The 17,630-nt window shown below is 47.0% G+C and overlaps 7 protein-coding genes across 7 annotated transcripts; 3 read left to right on the top strand and 4 right to left on the bottom strand.

The window, feature by feature from the left end:
* Positions 1-447: 447 nt before the first annotated feature.
* F5Y00DRAFT_270762 (heterokaryon incompatibility protein-domain-containing protein) lies at positions 448-2,414 on the top strand (the record flags this gene model as incomplete). The annotated part of the gene is made up of 1 exon (XM_048012661.1): positions 448-2,414. Exon 1 carries the CDS (start codon positions 489-491, stop codon positions 2,412-2,414), a length of 1,926 nt encoding a protein of 641 aa, XP_047869526.1. The 5' UTR covers positions 448-488.
* Positions 2,415-2,736: 322 nt separating this feature from the next.
* On the bottom strand, positions 2,737-3,984 carry F5Y00DRAFT_225045 (uncharacterized protein). The gene has a single exon (XM_048006113.1). The coding sequence runs from the start codon at positions 3,965-3,967 to the stop codon at positions 2,879-2,881; it is 1,089 nt and encodes a 362-aa protein (XP_047869525.1). The 5' UTR covers positions 3,968-3,984; the 3' UTR covers positions 2,737-2,878.
* A 1,583-nt stretch (positions 3,985-5,567) lies between these two features.
* Positions 5,568-6,257, bottom strand: F5Y00DRAFT_270758 (uncharacterized protein; the record flags this gene model as incomplete). The annotated part of the gene is made up of 2 exons (XM_048012660.1): positions 5,852-6,257; positions 5,568-5,790 (listed from the first exon to the last, which is right to left on the bottom strand). The coding sequence occupies exons 1-2, from the start codon at positions 6,079-6,081 to the stop codon at positions 5,568-5,570; spliced, it is 453 nt and encodes a 150-aa protein (XP_047869524.1). The 5' UTR covers positions 6,082-6,257.
* On the bottom strand, positions 6,229-7,952 carry F5Y00DRAFT_225042 (FAD/NAD(P)-binding domain-containing protein). The gene is made up of 4 exons (XM_048006112.1): positions 7,618-7,952; positions 7,321-7,570; positions 6,984-7,262; positions 6,229-6,931 (listed from the first exon to the last, which is right to left on the bottom strand). Exons 1-4 carry the CDS (start codon positions 7,863-7,865, stop codon positions 6,455-6,457), a joined length of 1,254 nt encoding a protein of 417 aa, XP_047869523.1. The 5' UTR covers positions 7,866-7,952; the 3' UTR covers positions 6,229-6,454.
* A 652-nt stretch (positions 7,953-8,604) lies between these two features.
* On the top strand, positions 8,605-11,437 carry F5Y00DRAFT_105049 (Phosphodiest-domain-containing protein). Its single transcript, XM_048003828.1, has 4 exons — positions 8,605-8,661; positions 8,721-9,807; positions 9,863-10,832; positions 10,885-11,437. The coding sequence occupies exons 2-4, from the start codon at positions 8,905-8,907 to the stop codon at positions 11,313-11,315; spliced, it is 2,304 nt and encodes a 767-aa protein (XP_047869522.1). The 5' UTR covers positions 8,605-8,661; positions 8,721-8,904; the 3' UTR covers positions 11,316-11,437.
* Positions 11,438-12,186: 749 nt separating this feature from the next.
* F5Y00DRAFT_225040 (P-loop containing nucleoside triphosphate hydrolase protein) lies at positions 12,187-13,721 on the top strand. Its single transcript, XM_048006111.1, has one exon. It carries the CDS (start codon positions 12,443-12,445, stop codon positions 13,574-13,576), a length of 1,134 nt encoding a protein of 377 aa, XP_047869521.1. The 5' UTR covers positions 12,187-12,442; the 3' UTR covers positions 13,577-13,721.
* F5Y00DRAFT_225037 (uncharacterized protein) lies at positions 13,657-16,873 on the bottom strand. Its single transcript, XM_048006110.1, has 5 exons — positions 15,649-16,873; positions 15,375-15,451; positions 15,158-15,326; positions 14,848-15,104; positions 13,657-14,795 (listed from the first exon to the last, which is right to left on the bottom strand). Exons 1-5 carry the CDS (start codon positions 16,248-16,250, stop codon positions 14,110-14,112), a joined length of 1,791 nt encoding a protein of 596 aa, XP_047869520.1. The 5' UTR covers positions 16,251-16,873; the 3' UTR covers positions 13,657-14,109.
* Between the last annotated feature and the right edge of the window lie 757 nt (positions 16,874-17,630).

Below are 17,630 nucleotides of genomic sequence, written 5' to 3'. Positions count from 1 at the left end.
TTTTTATTACATATTGGCGACCTATCCCTTATTAAACTGGAAAGCACCCTTACGATAGACCGAATTTACTGCTATTATACGGCTGGACAATACTTCCAGTAGCTTCGAGACCCGAGTAATAAAGAAGCCTTAAACATATGCAGACCGATTCATTTCACCTTTTACTGCTTTTTATAAGGCAGGAAAATTATCTGTAAGGTAGCAAGGCATGTGTCCCAAATAGGAAATAAACCTTAGGCATACCTAAGGGACTCACGTGTGCAAATTCGCTCGTAAGAACCTTAGAACTTATACATCGTGAGGTCAGTTAAAACCCCAAGGATATGTGTAGTCTGGTTGGCTGCATTTCACACCGCTTTCCTGGGCAGTATTCCCCCAACATTTAGGTAGGTTCCTAGGTACCTAGACCTAACACACCTCATGGTAGGACACAAGTCTAAATCTCAGCCTCATCCCATGGTAAAGGATTCATATCAACATCAACCATCATGTCTTATATAACAGAACTCTGTCCCGCATGTCGCAGTGTCTTATGTCCCGAAAACGAAATACGGGACGAGGGGTATGCAACAGTTGAACTGAAGCCTGAAGCGTTCCAATCAGCCGTCAAACAAGGCTGCGCTATCTGCTCCATTATATGGAACAAAACCGAACAACAGGCAAAGACCTGGTTCCAAACTCTACCCGAGGCTTGCATTAAACTAGAGTTCGATTATTCCTCTATCGAACCAAAGGGAACCTCGCTTTTTGTTTATTATACTTATCCTACATCAGATTCATTCGATATCCTGTCCTTTCATATCATTCCAGCTGATGGTGTGCCTAGGATTGAGCCAAGTACTTCATCAACTAGCTCATTGACAGCAGCATACAATTGGTTCCAGGGTTGTTGTTCCACCCACACAAACTGTAATTCGAAAATATTTGCAAAGGCCGGGTGGTACCCAACTCGTCTCGTCGATATCGGTCATAAGGAAAGTTCTCATTGGAGGCTTCTGGTTGTCTCCGAAGACGGGATCTCTCCGCAGTCAGCTCCGTATATGACACTAAGCTATCGATGGGCACCAAACCCCAAGCCGATCCTCTTGGCTTCTAATATCGACGAATTCCGTCATGGTAAACCAATTAAAGATTTTCCCCAAACATTTAGAGATTTTATCGTCGTCGCACGAAGATTCTCTATTCGATATATCTGGATCGACGCACTTTGCATTATCCAAGACTCCAGGGGAGACTGGGAGATAGAAGCACCGACTATGAGATTTGTATACGCCAATTCTATATGTAATGTTGCGGCATCAGTATCAAACTCGCCCAACGAAGGGCTTTTCCGCTCACGGGATATAGACAAACTGAACGTGAGAATAGTGCCCTGTTCACTATACTCCGGCAAAGAAGAACCGTCTTATATTTATGAGGAATTCTGGGACGAGACTATTCCTGAAGCACCGCTTCATAAGCGAGGTTGGGTCCTCCAAGAATGTATACTTGCCTCCCGTGTCCTATATTTTGGAAAGAATCAGATCTTTTGGGAGTGTCTGACTAGACGGAAATGCGAGCTTCTCCCGAATGGTCTTCCTTTAGAGGAACCATCCAGGAGAGACTTGATAGACCTGTTACATCAGGCAGATACCTCTAACTCACGGAAGATGAGCGATGACCTAAGTGAACTCTGGATCCGGTATGTTAATGAATATTCTCGATGTACGTTGACAAACCCGTCGGATAAATTGGCTGCGATAGCAGGCATTGCCCAGTTATTCCAGGATTTCACGGGCGACGAATATATCGCTGGCCTGTGGAAGTCAAGACTAGTTGAGATGCTGAACTGGCGGGTTCTCATGCCGCGAGAACTTAAATCCCTGGACTATCGAGCGCCATCATGGTCCTGGGCTTCAACGGAAGGAGATTTAAATTTTGAAGTTCACTATGACGTTGAATTACCTGAACTAGTTGATGTCCCTTTGCCTGGACCATTTGATGTGCGCCTGCCTGAACTACTTGATGTCTGCGTTCGAGCGCGGGGTCCGCACAATATGACAGGCATCTTGGAAGGCTCTATTACGTTAAGAGCTAATATACTTGTAGTCACTTCTGGTGGTAATCAAGGCCATGATAGATACTCTGTATTCGACGATACTGGACGGTCCATTTGTCTCGAGTTTTACCCAGACAGACTAAATATCGACTTGCCAGAGGGAGATAAACTGACTTTAATGCATCTTCGTCCTAAATGGGGGTGGTTTTTGCACTATCTCGTTCTAGTGGAAGTTTTTGTTCCAGCTGGCTCAGAAGTTCAATATCGGCGTGTGGGATATGCTTTCCCCGAAAACGAGAAGTATGAAGAGGAATGTAAGGATGAGTATGACTATTTCATGAGCCGTAGTTCAGTTGAGAACATTACTATTGTGTAAGTTTAAATAATATTCCGGTTCAACCGCTATAAAAAATACTTACCTTAAGATAGATAAGTACAATCTAAGGATGACAATCCCTTCCACAATGAGTTCGAACCATGTCGATATATTACGGGTAGCAAAATATACGCATTCTAAAACTATTGGAATATCATTCCATACTAGTAGACGACTACCTACTCTAAGAGGACTTGTTTGTTTCTGTTTCAGACTATTTTGCTACAAGTATTCGGACGCTGAGGTATAATAATGTTTTCACTAAAGCGCTACCCAAACGCAAGGGACTGATTTTACCTATCAGTGCATAAACTAAGATGATGGGTGGTGCTCCTATCGGTATGGGGATATTGATAATGTATTCGGTGGGGGTGTATATATTTTAAGGAGATGCCGTCGCTGTTAAGTTGTGGTTGAATATCGGAATGAAGTGCCTGATTGACAATTATCCTGATATTATTATATCATAAGTTAGGTTGCACAATAGATTTCCTAAGATCTTCAAATAAACCGAACAACGCATTTTCCCTGGTTCGAATCGCGTTCCGTGCTAAATCCGGCACAATAACCAAGGACGTACCACCGAATGACTGGAAGTCACCTCTGTACCCAGGCGTCTGCTTAGGGAAAGTCGCCTCTGCAACTAGTACCTTCGCCCGCGCCATCATTGCATCCATAGAGTTGATAAGAAAAATCGACTGCGTCTCTGGCTTTGAGGACAAGGAGAACGAGCCTACGGTGAAGTCTGGCATTCTAAAAGGGTACTGGACGGCGTTGTTAGGCGGTTTATGCTCGATAGAGGCTTGTATGAGTCGGAGTATCCTGTCGTAAGTCTCGATCAAGCGGAGATAGCACGAGTACATGAGTAGTTCCGAGGAAGCGTCTAAAGAAAATGGGGGGAGCTTGTTTCCGATCGTATTCTCGGTAGTGATATTCTGAGGGGGTGGTAATCTCGAACAGATATGATTTATAATGTCTATAAATAATTGCGTTATGTGGAAAGTCTCCTCTATATCAAATTGTTTGGCCCCTGGTTGCGACGGGGCACTAATAGTATTGCTAATAGTATTGACTTCCGGGACCGCGTTCAAGTGGCGCATTAAGCGAATATTGAGGTTCGATAACCTTTCGAGTAAAGATATAAGATCCGGATTAGACTCCTCGGTGGTCGATGACCCCTCTCTCAAGTCTAGTCGGCCGGGATCCCACCTCATGGCTGCCGACGACGACGATTCAGGGGTATAATTTGGCAGGGTTAAAGGGTTTATAGCGAGATGCTGCTTATTAACCACGGCGTTTAAATCAGACACGTCGATATCCATCTGAGATGGTTCGGCATCAATTGGTAATTCTTGATCGCTAGCCTGAGTAGACGCAATCTGAGTTCGACGTCGTGATGTTGCCGGAGGGCTAGAAACACATTCAGCGTTAGCGCGGCTACAGCGCTGACACGGTTCATCGTCGTTATCCCTCAGGCATTTTGATTTAGATCTGTGGCATCTGTCACAAGCCCGTCTCAGCTGGTTTTGGCGGATAGGTTGAAAATGTATCATAGTGCCGTCTGTAGTGCCGCCTGCTAGGCATTAATTAATGTCTGTAAAATAGGTAGTGAATTATTGATGCATCCTTCATCTTATGACAGTGTTATGCATATACTGAGATTAAATATGCCGTTATCAGTCATAAGTATTAATAACGGCAACGTAAAGTGTTCCTTCAACCCCTATTCATTATACTAACATTTCAAACAACCACTAGACACTAAACCAACTTTAGATAGAGTTGAACACATGTCCAAGTCACTTTTAACCTTTGAACTCTTTCTCTTTCCCATCCAACCTTACCTTCGTCAGTGCGGCAGCAAGTCTGCACATTTGTTCCGGGTCCTCGGACACTTTCGTCCACAAGGCATGCACGTCATCCCCAATTCCAATCGCCCCCGCCGTTTTCAAGCTTCGTGGGTCTACAAAAGGCGCCAGGCAGGTCCAGATATGCTGTGCTGTATCAAAGAATATATTGATACCGACATCGCCTAGACCCTTGATGTTCTTGAGTTCTGCCCTAATCTTTGTCGGGTCCCCGGAAGTCAGTTTGAGAATCGTGTTCAGATCACCTTCTAAAGATGCGCATTGTTAATTATGATACGATCGTCTCTGAATATGACTTATATGTGACTCACCGTACTTATCCTCGATGAGTTGGGCGAGGTCTCCCATCATAGTTGCTGTCTTTTCTCTAAGTGTTTAGTTAGTAACTACTTGTCTTGATCGCGCAGTAGAATAGCAACCGTACCTGTAGTGCGTATAACCGCCTTCAGTCAGGACCTGGGTTCTTTCCTCCCAAGTACTTTTCTTCAAAACATCAAGCTTATGATATCCAGCCTTGATCACTAGATTGACAGTCTTAGAAGCCAATGCATGAGAGATTCTCGTCGAGGATAGCATTGCATTCAGTATCAACGCGAGGACAGTATCTGGAGTAGGTTTATCCGGATCAGATAAATCCGTCTGGCTGAGTGGTAGCTCTCCATACCGAGAGATCAACTCGCGAATCTTGGAATTTGATAGACTCTCTTCGTCTTCATTCCCCTTTGCCTCGATTCTATTATGAGATCCGGTTTTCTTCTGCTTTGTCTCTGGCTCCTGTGCTTGCGTAGTTGTTGTGGTTTTGCTATGGGACCGCTTTTCGCCAGAATTTGGCTCATGGGTCTTGTCCTGCGAGCGAGTTGTAACCATTGTCACTTGGGCTCTACCTAATTATAAGGGCATTTACTATATGAAACGTTTGATCTTAAAATATAATTATATAAGTTTATATTCAACTTCAATAATGATGTCATGAATTACTATTATATTTGGTTCCCCGCGCATCGTAGGATCCAAGGATTTGGTACCTAATTTATATCACATCACTATGATGGTATCAAAACCAAAGAAGACAAGGTGGGGCCGAAACTACCCCTATAATATTATATAGATGTTTATCATATTATTATTTATGATATGTTCATCATGTTTATCATATTCATCGTGATCAATACTGGCAGCATAAAGCAGCTTGCGGGATGAGCTATTATTATGTAGTATTGCAAGAGTGCCTAATAAATAAGGGCTTATACTTAGAGCTCCACGTCCAGCAAATCTATCAATCGTTTTAACGAACCCTATCACATGAGGGCTCATAGTCGATCGTCGTCGAGCATCCCTTACCCCAGCGCTTGTGTCCGCAGTGGTGACAGCCGTGCTTCCGAATATCCTGGTAATCCCACCATATATCGTTGCCAGACCTCACACAACTCGGGGGTCCTTGGATGAGGATTGCGCAACCGAAATCGGTACCTACGCCGTGACAAGTTCCAAGATGTGGTTTTCCGCTTCTTCAAGGACGGGTTAGCCAACGTTGCTTCGAATGTTGTAGTCATGGGTAAGCTAACTTACCCAACAGCTCCATAGTTGAGATCGTCATTTCTGATGATTTTGTAATTGACGCCTTCGTCGCAGTCTCGTACCTTTACAGTACTGCACATTATACTTCCCCGGCAATCGAATTCCGGCGAACCCGTCTTTTCCAGAGTACGGTTCTCATAGGCGAAGCTGATGTTGTTAGGGATTGCAGAGGCGTTGAGCGCGGCTACGAAGGCCGTCGAAACTAAGATGCTTAAACGCATATTTGTAGCGATAGGACTTGAGATCTTTTTAAAGTGTTTTCTGTGTTAAGATTATTCGTTGTGGTTGAATATGATTTTGAGAAGACGTAGGAACTAGAAGATGCGAACTTCGTGGCCTCTTTATATGATACCCTTTCCAAACTAGAGTTCATAAAGCTTGCGGTAGCCTCTATTGGCATATATAGGGTTAAATATATGACACGCCCTGGCATTTATAAGGTTCATAAAGACACTATTCTTGCGGAAGTTTAGTATCAGATCTTAAAGCAGGTGTTATCTAAGATTCGCAGGTTCCTATGGCTTGGTCCCTTTCCACCATCGAGGAACTCAAAAGGGACCTGACACTGACTATTATATTGAGTCCACAGTCAGGTCAAGAAGCTTCTTCAAGTTTATTAACCCACTCCTTCCAGACCGCACCAATATCATTCTTATAAATCCATGACATGTCTTTCCCACCATCCGTAATAATTTTATTCTTAACGCGCTCGTCAAACGTCGGGTTCCCTAACACCTTCAACTTTGCAGCACGTTTGTCGGCCTCAGATGAAAGGTGCGCGTACATCCGTGAGTAGTATGGCAATCTAATTGCGTCAAAGAGCGGTAGAGCTTTACTAGTATCATTCTTCCAGTACGCCAGAGCCTGCGCTAGGATCCAACCATCCTCCATCGCAAACCCTGCCCCAGACCCGAACGCGCCGGACAAAGCGTGCGACGAATCCCCAACAAGTACGATTTTGTTGTCCCACGCTGTTAGTTGAGCAAGCTCGGGGCCAGCGAAAGCAGCAAACTCTCGCCAGCCGCCAGAAGGAACGCGCGCAAGCGCTTCTCTTATCTCGGGGAGATACTCCTGCATTGTGTTAGCTAGGTACGGTTAGACGTAGTTAGACGACCGCTAATACCGTAAAATGCGACTCGACATGAGCATTCTCAACTGGAACACCCCAGCTTTTCTTATTTGCGCTATGGATTGCTGGATCTTGCCATGCCCTAGAAGCTATCTCCCATAAGCCTTCTCCAACAGGAGAAAAATAAACATGCGTAGTCGGCGTATGCCACCACCCGGTGATCTCAAAGCGAGGATCCAAGTCTTTCACATCGTCCCAGGGTAGAAGAGTCCTCCATATTGTCGTTCCTGTGAACTTGATTTCGTAATTCGGCCAAGCCGTATCGCGGACCACCTATTTATCTCCCTATAAGAGACCCTCTTTTTAGATTGGACGGTGAGAAGTATCTTACAGATCTAATGCCGTCGGCACCAACTACTAGATCGGCTGTTACAACACTGCTATCTTCAAAAAGCAGTTCAACACCCTCGTGGCCTTTATCAATTATGCGCGTCAATCTCTTGGAGAGATGTATTATGCCGGGTTTTACGTGCGCTAAGAGAGCCGACTGAAGCTTCGTCCGCTGGGTTCGAACCGGAGGTCTCTGATCAACATTCCTTGGCTTCTCACGGCGGTCGAGTTCTTCCCCAGAGCGTCCATTCCTTCCAAAGATTTAGTAGCGAGCGTTAAAGAGTATATTAGGACTTACATATTCAAAATTACCCATGTCGGGTGGCCACTAGTCAGTGTATCGGCGACACCAAGAAGCTCCAGCACGTTCCACGTATTCGAACCAATACTTATACCAGCACCTACTTCCCGCAACACTGTAGCCTGCTCATAAAGATTTACCGAGACATTGGGAATCTTAGAGAGGGCGATGGCGGTTGCGAGACCACCGGGACCGCCACCGATAATGGCTACACGTAAGTGGCGACTAGAAGAGTTCACAGTCATCTTAAAAATGAACAACTATCTTGGGAGACAAACGCCCATTACCATAGTCTTAGATATAGTCTTTTTACTATACAACTGCTCTATAAGCGACTTGTAGAGAATAATTACAAACTCTTACAAAGCAGTATAACGTCAACTATCACGTGAATGGCGTGCGAATGGTTTACTCATCTCCTAGAAGTTACTGATAAGACCGAGTTCATCAAGTGGCTTCATAGACGTACGACTTAGTGTATAGCTCGTTGGTTCAAGAGTGAAAGTTATACTGAGGGCTATCAAGACCATTCGGTTTTCGCCGGCTTGTGTGATAATCGTCATTACCCCTGTCTCGATATAAGCAACTCAGGCTAACCTTCAAATCCAACCCCAACTGTACGAAGCCAAGATGATTGGTCTTGGAAAATATCAAAGTTTTCTTGGCTTATGTTAAATAAAAACACTTACAATAGTTTTGTTAGCCAGCGATAAATACCGAGTCTATTGCGTCTACATATATCATGCTGGTACAAAACCCGAGGAATACGCCTTGACTTACTTAATGTTAGGTACCTACCTACGTAACACTATTCCGTATATTCCGTATATAGACTAAATTTACGAAATACTGAGCCGAAAGCATGATGTCTTGAGTTAATGATTTTGTTGATGTTCAGTATGGATGTAAACTACCTAATGATAAGAGCTGATGATTAAGAAGGTCGAGTAAAAATAGAACCCTGACGGTCATCATGATGGCTAGGTTAATAACTGGTCGCATGTACAAACCAGCTGATATCTCCGAATGGTGGATACCTAGGTACGTACGCCACCATGCTCTTGCGATTTTATTGGTCCGATCTAATTACAATTTACCAGACCAAATCGATAGTGACTTGATCCCCTGTAACGGCTGTAAGTTGCTGCTGCAACCTTGGATTCTGTACTTCGTAATCATCCTTAAAATAATTCGTAATTCGGCAACTTCGCAACAACTTACAACTTATCCACTGGCCATGAACGCGTTGAATCAGTTTTATATGCGCGCAAGTATTCGCCCAGAATGACTCTCAAACCTTTGAACACCGACGTTGAGAGGGATGGATCTTTTCTTTCCCCCGGACGCCACGACGATGATGTCTCATCGCTACATAGTCGAAGCGACCAGGATACTGATAGCGAAGATGACGAACTACTAGCTGCTGCACGAAATAGCAAGGAGTTGCGCGCACGCGATCGCATGGTACTAATGGAGGAGGAAGAACTAGATAAGCTAATAATCGATTCGAGGGCCCGAAAGGAACGCGAAAGGAGAGGGAGCAGTCTTCAGAGACGGGGCAGTAATATTGCGCTACCGAACCCAATACGCTTACTGAGAAGTTATAACAATACGCGATCGGCGAGTGCGATAGACGATAACGAGAGTTCGGTTGAAGATTTACACAGTCACAGTGAGAAACGGAAGAACAGACGAACACGAAGGAAGGAGAAGAAGCATCGTTTGCTCGAGGAAGCGCACAACGGTGAAGATGGACAGCTTATGTATGAGATGGAACAAGGGGGACTTAAAGATGGGAGCTCCACCGGTGATAGTAGCGAGCGAGAGGATAGCGACGAACTTGATCGCAAGCGCTTAATAGGAGTATCCGACGCCAAGGCGGCAAAGACGAGGAAGTGGAAGAAATGGCTACTCATACATGCTACTATCATAGTTGGTGTCGCATTTCTGACCCTCGTTATTTGGAAGCTTTCTATGAGCAAGAAAGGAGTTACTCCTCCTCCTCCTTCTCCTCAGTTGGTCAGCAATGGTACAGCTTTGTTCTTGCCAACTACCCTCATTATCAGCTTGGATGGGTTCCGGGCAGATTTCCTAACTCGGGGTCTAACGCCAAGGTTAAATGCTTTCATTAAAGAAGGCGTATCGCCGCTCTACATGACTCCCTCGTTCCCATCTGTGACGTTCCCTGTAAGTCGCCCTAATCAAGCCTTGGTCGTTGACTAATCGACTAATGCGCTCACAGAATCATTATACTCTTGCGACTGGCTTATACCCAGAATCCCATGGTGTAGTTGGCAACACATTCTGGGATCCGGCTTTGGAATCTGAATTCTACTATACGGACCCTGATAGGAGTCTTGACGCCAAATGGTGGGGTGGCGAGCCATTTTGGGTGACTGCTGAGGAGCAGGGTGTTCGCACGGCTGTGCATATGTGGCCGGGGAGTGAAGCTCACGTCCTAGGCAAGGATCCGAGCTTTTTGGACAAGTACAACGGTAAGGAGAAACTACCTAAAAAGGTCGACCGAATCCTCGAGTTTCTCGATAAGCCAGGCGTGGAAAACCCGGATGCGGATCCCGCGGATATAAGGCCGCAAATCATAGCTGCATATGTTCCTAATGTTGATGCTGATGGACATCGCTTTGGCCCTAACAGTACTGAGATACGGTCGACTATCAGCGAAGTTGATAAAATGCTTGATCAGCTCTTCCATGGGCTGGAGGCAAGGAATCTTACTGATATTGTGAATGTCATTATCGTCTCCGACCATGGCATGGCTACCACGGATGTTAGCCGGATGATACAAATTGAGGATCTAGTAGACCTAGATAAAGTCGAGCACCTCGACGGATGGCCCCTAGTTGGTATCAGGCCCAAGGATCCAGACGACCTGCAGCTGTTGTACGAACAAGCTGCCGAAAAGGCCAAGTCTAACCCTAACTTCGATGTGTACCTACGAGATAAGAACATGCCGGAGCGGTATCACTTCAGCAACAACGATCGCATCGCACCGCTGTGGATCGTCCCAAAGACCGGATGGGCGATTGTTAAGCGGGAAGAATTTGATATTAAGGAAGCAAAAGCGAAGAATCTTGTTTATCACCCCAAAGGTCTTCATGGTTATGATCACGAGCATCCTCTGATGAGAGCCATTTTCGTCGCCCGTGGGCCTGCTTTCCCGCACCAACCCCACAGCAAACTGGAGGTATTCCGTACGTCACCCCTCCCTTTATTTTTGTTTAATTGGGTACTAATTACGTGCAGAAAACATCAACGTGTACAATATCCTTTGTGACTCCATCGGCATGCAGGCCATGCCGAATAACGGGACAATACATCTGCCCCTGAAGATCGTCGGCCTTCACGACCCGGAGACGACCCTCGAGGAACCGGCTGATCCCGTTAAGCCTGAGACGGCCTCTGCTACCGAGGAAACTTCTACCGTAGATGTTGCGACGGAGGCAATGTCTATTCTCCCAGTAGAAACTAGCTCCGAGGTTGCCCAGCCCTCTGCAACGGTCGGTGTGGATCCCATACCAGAGCCCGTTGGTAATAAGCCACAGGAGCAAAGTCCTCCGTCGGATGCAGATAACAAGGACGAGAGCAACCATTCCTCCTGGTGGGAGAGTACTTGGGACTGGGTGAAGAATAAATTTGACGGACTAGTCGATGCGGTCAAGGGAATCGGTGAATAGTTTTGATCTTTCTCGAAGCCGCATACAAGTTTCGGGCCTTGTTAGTCTTTTATTTGAGCGCGTTTGTTATTTAGCGATAGATACATCCTATGCGCACGGGAGATATTCGCTTGGAAGGGCATTGGCGCTGGTGGCGTTTGATACCTAGTTTAAACCAGCGGGAGGATCTCCTCGGCTCAGGCTTTTGTTATTTTTTTTTTCCGGTACAAGCGTTGTCTAGAACTGTATTTACACGGAAACACTGTTATTGATTTTTAGTTTGAAATAGCATAATGTGTGAGGTGATATAATATGTAGTAATGCTGTCTGTAGTTGGCTGATAGGGGTACATATTAATTCCGCTTATTTGGGCGTTAAAGATTAAACTATACTTTGTTTAATACTGATGGTTATTTTACATTTCAAGCTGAATCATGCATAGAATGTTGGCCTCGTTATTATATTCTGATAGACATAAAGGTCACTAGGTACTTCCTTGATGCGCCCAATGCCCATTTCCCGGGTCTAGCCATTTCTATAGCATTGTTTAATGCCAATTGGTGGATTAAGCAAGCCAGTTACTTAACTATAGGCTATAGCTGATGTAGGATTGGACAAGGTGCCACTATTAGCCCTCTTCAAGATCCTCTAACATTCCAACAGACACACAAAAATTACTATGTAAGGTGTTGTTGCGGTCAGGAGGTGATGCACACTTATGCAGCCCATAGTGCAGATCAAGTGGGTCTTCAGCCGCAAAGCGCCACAGCTCTGCATCATTGGTCGTCTCCACCTCCTCCGAGGACCCTCAATTCAAAATTATTTACGTCATGGCCCCTCCGGTCCCTGGACCTCGAGCCCCACGTTGTACGAGGCTGACAGAGTTTTTCCCCATAGGTATGTACCTAGGTACCTATCATTATGATAGGTATCGCGATAAAATTTAGTTGATTCATCTATAAAACACAAATTCAAATTCATCCAAATATTCAAACCGTCGCGGACGGCAAACTCAATGGCGCGTAATTACTCCGCATAATCCTGGCACACGCCGATAGGCGCAATCGCACGATGAGAATTGGTCTTGGGGTACATTCATTTCTTAAGCCGCCGTAAATTATATACCAGGTACAATACATACCTCTACAATGGCAGCGCGCCTGAAAGCCGTCGGTGGATTCGTCCCACGCACCGTCTTCGAGGTCTCGCCCTCCATCACGCGCTCGTATTTCCTGGGCCACCACGCCGGCGCGCTCACCTCCATGCGCAAGGTGCTCTCCAACATCAACCTGATCCTCGAGTGTCGCGACAGCCGCGTGCCCCTCACCTCTGCGAATCCGCTCCTCGAGTCTGCGCTCGCCGGCCGCAGCCGCATCGTCGTGTACACGAAAGCGGACCTGTGCGCGCCTGCCTCCGCGAACCGCTGGATCGACAAGCAGAAAGAATTGCTGACGAAGTTCCACTCCGGCTCGCTTGGGATCGTCGCGGAAGAAGAAGAAAGAGAGGAGGGCGGATATGGGGGCACCGAGGTACTGTTCACGGACGCGGGCAGCCCGCGGTCGATTAAAAAGTTGATAGACGCGGTTAGAGAACGCGCCGTGGCGTCGGAGTCCCTAACGGGGTTGCGCGCGCTCGTCGTCGGCATGCCGAACGCAGGCAAGTCGTCGCTCCTCAACGCGTTACGCGCAGAGGGCATGCAGCTCCCGAAAGCGGCGCGAACAGGCGCGCAACCCGGCATCACGCGCAAGCTCGGCACAGCCGTCCGCATCATGGCCGAGGACACCGCCGCCGGGCTAGAAGGCGGCGTCTTCGTGCTCGACACCCCGGGTGTCTTCGTCCCCTACGTCACCGACGTCGAGGCCATGCTCAAGCTATCGCTAGTCGGCTGCGTCAAGGACGGGCTAGTTCCCGCCGAGACCGTCGCCGATTACCTGTTGTTCCGGCTGAACCTGCGGGACCCGGAAATGTACGGCGAGCTCAGCGCCCCGACGAACGATATTCGCGAGTTTCTTGATAACGTCGCCGTGCGCACGGGTAAGCTGCTGAAGGGCGGCGTGCCGAGCCAGGAGCAGGCTGCCGATTGGATCGTACAGCAGTGGCGCAAGGGCAATCTCGGCCGCTTTGGGCTCGATGATGTTAGCGAGGAGAGCTTGGCTGCTTTGAGGGCGAAGGCGTTGGCTGGTGGTGAGCAGCATTTGAGCATGAACCAGGCTAGGAAGAGGGAAAAGGAGGCGCGGAAGGCGAGGAATGCTGCCAAGAGGCAAGGTATGGAGGCAAGTTAACGAATCGGATGAGACACGAACTATATATACCTATATAGATTTAAAGGCAAATTATAGAACACGTGTATTAATCGAAGACATACGGAACCTAGGCATCTACGCCAGTGTATTGGTAAATACGTATCGTCATTGTACATAATGTACCCAAAATTTTACAGCAAGGAAATGCTATTGAGATATAGCAAGGTATCAGAGGGGGTATATTGTAGATACAACACCGCGCCTGTAAAATAGCAATAAAAAGTCCTACACCCTCTCCACGAACAGGTGCTCCGTGTCCCGAGACCTTGTCCCAAGTTCCTCAGAGCCCCTGACTCTCCCGATCAATCCATTTGAAGTTTTGTTAGTACAGCCAGAAAAGTAGAAGAAGTAGAACACCATTGATAAACCCCCTTTTAACCCACTGAAAAGAACGCCTTGTTTTCCCATTTGCCCAAGACAACGCCGAGCAATGCAGATATAAGCCTACCTAATGTGCTTGGAAGCTAACCCTAGAACGCCAAGTTGACTGCCGAATGAAGCCGGCAATAGCTTCAGGGCGCAAACTCTTGCTGCCACTTTACCAAATCCCGTGTCAATATGTCCATCATCTCGATACAAGACATATCCTTAAACTCCTTTAGCGAGGAGAGACCATGGCTGACTCCGTTAGTTACCGATCCGTTTGTAGTTATACCGACATTGTCGTGTTTTCTGCTGTCACCGTTTACCTTGGTTAAAGGTATTGTGGTGACGGATCCGTTGCTGGCGCTGTTCTGTTGTGTACAAGCTCCCGAGTCTGATAACGGCTCGCTTGCGAGCTCGACCTGCGTTCTTGTGATGTATTCTAGAATGTTATTGGCGCGCCTCTTCATATCCGTCATGGTAATCCTTGAATTCATGCCGCCCTTTGATTTGCTCTGCTTGCCGGTAGACTCGTGATTCGATTTTGTATGTGATGTGCTGTTTTCGTCGGCATTTCTTGTAATATCGCGCGACACCGACCTCGCCGGTGATTCGTCATGATCGCGATTATCACGGTCTTTAGTATATTGATTCCTGCCTTTCTTTTTCTGGTTGGTTGCCTTTTTCTTATGGGAATTTGTGGGAACCGGGGCCGCAGGTGGCGTGTCGGGAGGGGGCTGTGATGAAATCGGGGGATCTGGAGGTTGCGCGGATTCTGTTGCTCTATTTGCTGCTGCGCGAACTGCCAGAGGCATTTCTTCCGAGGGATCAGAGTCTAGATTTGGGGTTAGCTAGTCACGTCTTTAGCACTGCCGTTGGGATGTTACCATCAGCTCGGCGACGTTCAGCTCGGCCTTTTCGCTTATTGGCAGCCTCGACTCGTCTCCGCTCTTGTTCTTCACGGCGTTCGTCTCTTTCGGCCTTTTCACGCTGATTCCTTGCTGCGTTCCGAGATTTCTTTGATGATCCGTTTCGGATTGCCAGTTCATCTTCGGACTCTTCGGGGAGGGCAGATTGAAGCCTTTCAATTTTCGGGGAAGGGGATTTAGAAGTTGTTCGCTGTCGTTTAATACCCTCAACCTTCCTATGTACTTGTTAATTAAAGCACCAAGTCTTGCTCGTATTCCAGAGACGTACTCTTCACTATCATCTCTACTTCGCTTGGGACGTCTTGAGGGAGGTTCTGTGGTTTCGGGAATCGCATCTTCCTTGCTTGCTTCAATTGCTCGGCGTAGTTGTTCCTCTTCGTCATAAGCAGCATCCCGACTGTTCATAGTAGAACGCCGCTTCGATGTATGCGCAGCTGCTGAGGAGCGTGAGTTTTTCGTTGGATTGCTTTTAGGGGAAAGCGCACCATCTTTAGCTGTGGAGGTGGCTCGTGAAACAGCTCGTGAAGGTCGATGGATGGGAAGAAATATCGAATATTTTTGCCTGGGTGTCATAGTGTTAGTATGATGATGGCAATGGATTGGTGACAGGGAAGTCAATCTTGGAAGGGGGAAAGGGAGTTGGAGAGACCAAGATCGGCAGAGGCGCGACCGTCAGCACTCCGCCGCAGCTGAAGGGCCACCCAATGCGACTGTCCTCATGTCCTCAATTTGATTTTAGGGTTTGATGATGAGACTCACCCATTGCTTGCTGTAAATATCTTATGTAAGTCTTTTCGACATCTTTCGCAAAAGTATTGGACATCTTCGAGATTGGACTCTTCGGCAAAACCGACACAAGCACCATGCTGCCATGTGTTGCAGAACTCGCATTGTACATAAAAGCCAGCCATGTCGTCCGTAATTTCGATGGCGAAAATGCGGTCGTGATCAATTGTGTCTCTTGGATCATGCTTCGAGTTCTCGTCGAAGGGCGGTGGTCCTGGGTATTCATCATGACCGCAGATGCAACGTACGGCCTCATCGTCCTCTTGAACTTCGTCGCCAGCAGACGCCATATCGAGTAATTCTATCTTGGATTGCTTTTCTCGGTCGTCTTCTTTCCCGCGCGTACTCCGCCGACGGAGGATGGGGTCGTCGTTCGTTATAGCTGTTGAATCCTCGGGGGGTTCTGAAGATAGAGACCCACTACCAGTCGACTTTTGGGGTGAACCAGTTTTAGTGAAGGCCCTTGTGCTTCGCTCGGCACGGCCAGATGCACTGGACGCACTCGAGCTATTATGTGATTGTGATTGGGTTGTTCGCGCACGAGAAGAGCGTCTAGTCGGAGAAGTACCGGCCATCGCTTGTGGACGTAAAGTGTGGGCGACCGGGCGACAGGTCGGATTGGGATCGGGGAGTTTAATGTGGGAAACGGGTTAAACGCGATGAAGATTTAAGTAGATAATGGAATTGGGAAGTATTCTCTTTAGGTCTGAGCAAGGACTAGGTGAGATTATAGGTGATTGGGTCGCGACAAAGACTGGATGTGGTTGGAAGAGGGTGAGGAGACAAGAGTTGCTCCAGGGCGACCGCGAAGGAGCTCTTGAAGGAATTCTGGCTACGCGAAGTCAGAGGAAACAGGATAAGGACCTTGCAAATATACCGTCAGGTCTATCATGACTGAATTCGATATTCGTAAAAACTGCGTCAGTTTGCAAAGGTAAGAGTAATAGAGGGGGAGGAATGTGTGTTGGTTAAGGCGAACAAGAGGGTCACTTTTTTGGAGGAGGTAGGTAGTAGGTAGACTGGTAGAGCAACATTGTATTAGGTATTGTTCCTAGCTGGCCCTCGCTCGGGCGCGGGCAGACTCGCGCGACCAAGCGACTTTTAGCGACTTAGCGACTTAGCGACCATCCAGCAGGGGACCCGGCAGCTCCTCAGGTGCTATGGATGGTAAAGGGTTTTTTTTTTTCTTTTTCTTTTTCGGGTTAAGTTCTTAGCTTGGATCCCCAATTGATCCGGGCCCTCTTTCTCGTCGGCCTTCCATCGGTCCGTCCAATCCATTGGTGGTGACTGTACAGGTGAGCGCGGGGCACCGTACTCACATATTATTGTTCACACCGTATTTTGCCCGATTAGCATTAGATATGCATGCATGTGTCGATATTCCCATACGCATGCTTCGTACTTATGTACACGAAGGTGGGAGATTACCTCATCTCATACGTCGGAGGAAGATGAGTTATGTTAGGTAACCTCGTTTTGGTCGTGGCGATGCATTGTTCACATTGGTGCGCTCTGTGCCTTAGGTATGTATTGTACTGAAATATGAGATAGGTTGTAAGATACGTATGCATATATATAATATTGGTATTGGAAGATATTTCGATAAGTTTATGTTGGATGCATTTTGGCTTTTGGGTTCCGATGCTAGAAGAATGCGATTAGGTAGCGTTGATTGGAGATGGGGAAAGCGATAGGAGGGGGATAATGGACGTCACTTTAACTGATGTTCCTGGTGTGGCGGGCAATTTGCAAAAGAGGTGGGATTACCTATCTGTCTTGCTTGTGTCGGGACGAAGTGAAACACAGTATTTAGCAACTGTAAAGAGGCACTATTCATTATGTATTGTACAGTACCTACCTAGGTACATAGGTAGGTACATCTACCTGTGTTCCGACCAATCTGACTTGCCAACTGCACTTCAGTTCGAACTCTCTTAAAGTTCACTAAGATTACT

This window comes from Daldinia vernicosa (assembly GCF_022497035.1).
Source record: "Daldinia vernicosa strain CBS 139.73 unplaced genomic scaffold F5Y00scaffold_3, whole genome shotgun sequence".
NCBI lineage: Eukaryota > Fungi > Ascomycota > Sordariomycetes > Xylariales > Hypoxylaceae > Daldinia > Daldinia vernicosa.
Note: the sequence above shows the minus strand (reverse complement) of the source record. Positions and strands in the feature narration are given on the sequence as shown.

Excerpts from the sequence above, each read along its gene's own strand:
- F5Y00DRAFT_225045 (XM_048006113.1), bottom strand. The coding sequence starts at position 3,967 with ATGATACATTTTCAACCTATCCGCCAAAACCAGCTGAGACGGGCTTGT.
- F5Y00DRAFT_225042 (XM_048006112.1), bottom strand. The coding sequence starts at position 7,865 with ATGACTGTGAACTCTTCTAGTCGCCACTTACGTGTAGCCATTATCGGT. Across the intron at positions 7,263-7,320 it reads GTGCCGACGGCATTAGATCT|GTGGTCCGCGATACGGCTTG; the intron begins GTAAGATACTTC and ends GGAGATAAATAG. Across the intron at positions 6,932-6,983 it reads ATGTCGAGTCGCATTTTACG|GAGTATCTCCCCGAGATAAG; the intron begins GTATTAGCGGTC and ends AACACAATGCAG.
- F5Y00DRAFT_105049 (XM_048003828.1), top strand. The coding sequence starts at position 8,905 with ATGACTCTCAAACCTTTGAACACCGACGTTGAGAGGGATGGATCTTTT. Across the intron at positions 9,808-9,862 it reads TCCCATCTGTGACGTTCCCT|AATCATTATACTCTTGCGAC; the intron begins GTAAGTCGCCCT and ends ATGCGCTCACAG. Across the intron at positions 10,833-10,884 it reads CAGCAAACTGGAGGTATTCC|AAAACATCAACGTGTACAAT; the intron begins GTACGTCACCCC and ends AATTACGTGCAG.
- F5Y00DRAFT_225040 (XM_048006111.1), top strand. The coding sequence starts at position 12,443 with ATGGCAGCGCGCCTGAAAGCCGTCGGTGGATTCGTCCCACGCACCGTC.
- F5Y00DRAFT_225037 (XM_048006110.1), bottom strand. The coding sequence starts at position 16,250 with ATGGCCGGTACTTCTCCGACTAGACGCTCTTCTCGTGCGCGAACAACC. Across the intron at positions 15,452-15,648 it reads ATATTTACAGCAAGCAATGG|GCAAAAATATTCGATATTTC; the intron begins GTGAGTCTCATC and ends TATGACACCCAG. Across the intron at positions 14,796-14,847 it reads TGAACGTCGCCGAGCTGATG|ACTCTGATCCCTCGGAAGAA; the intron begins GTAACATCCCAA and ends CCCCAAATCTAG.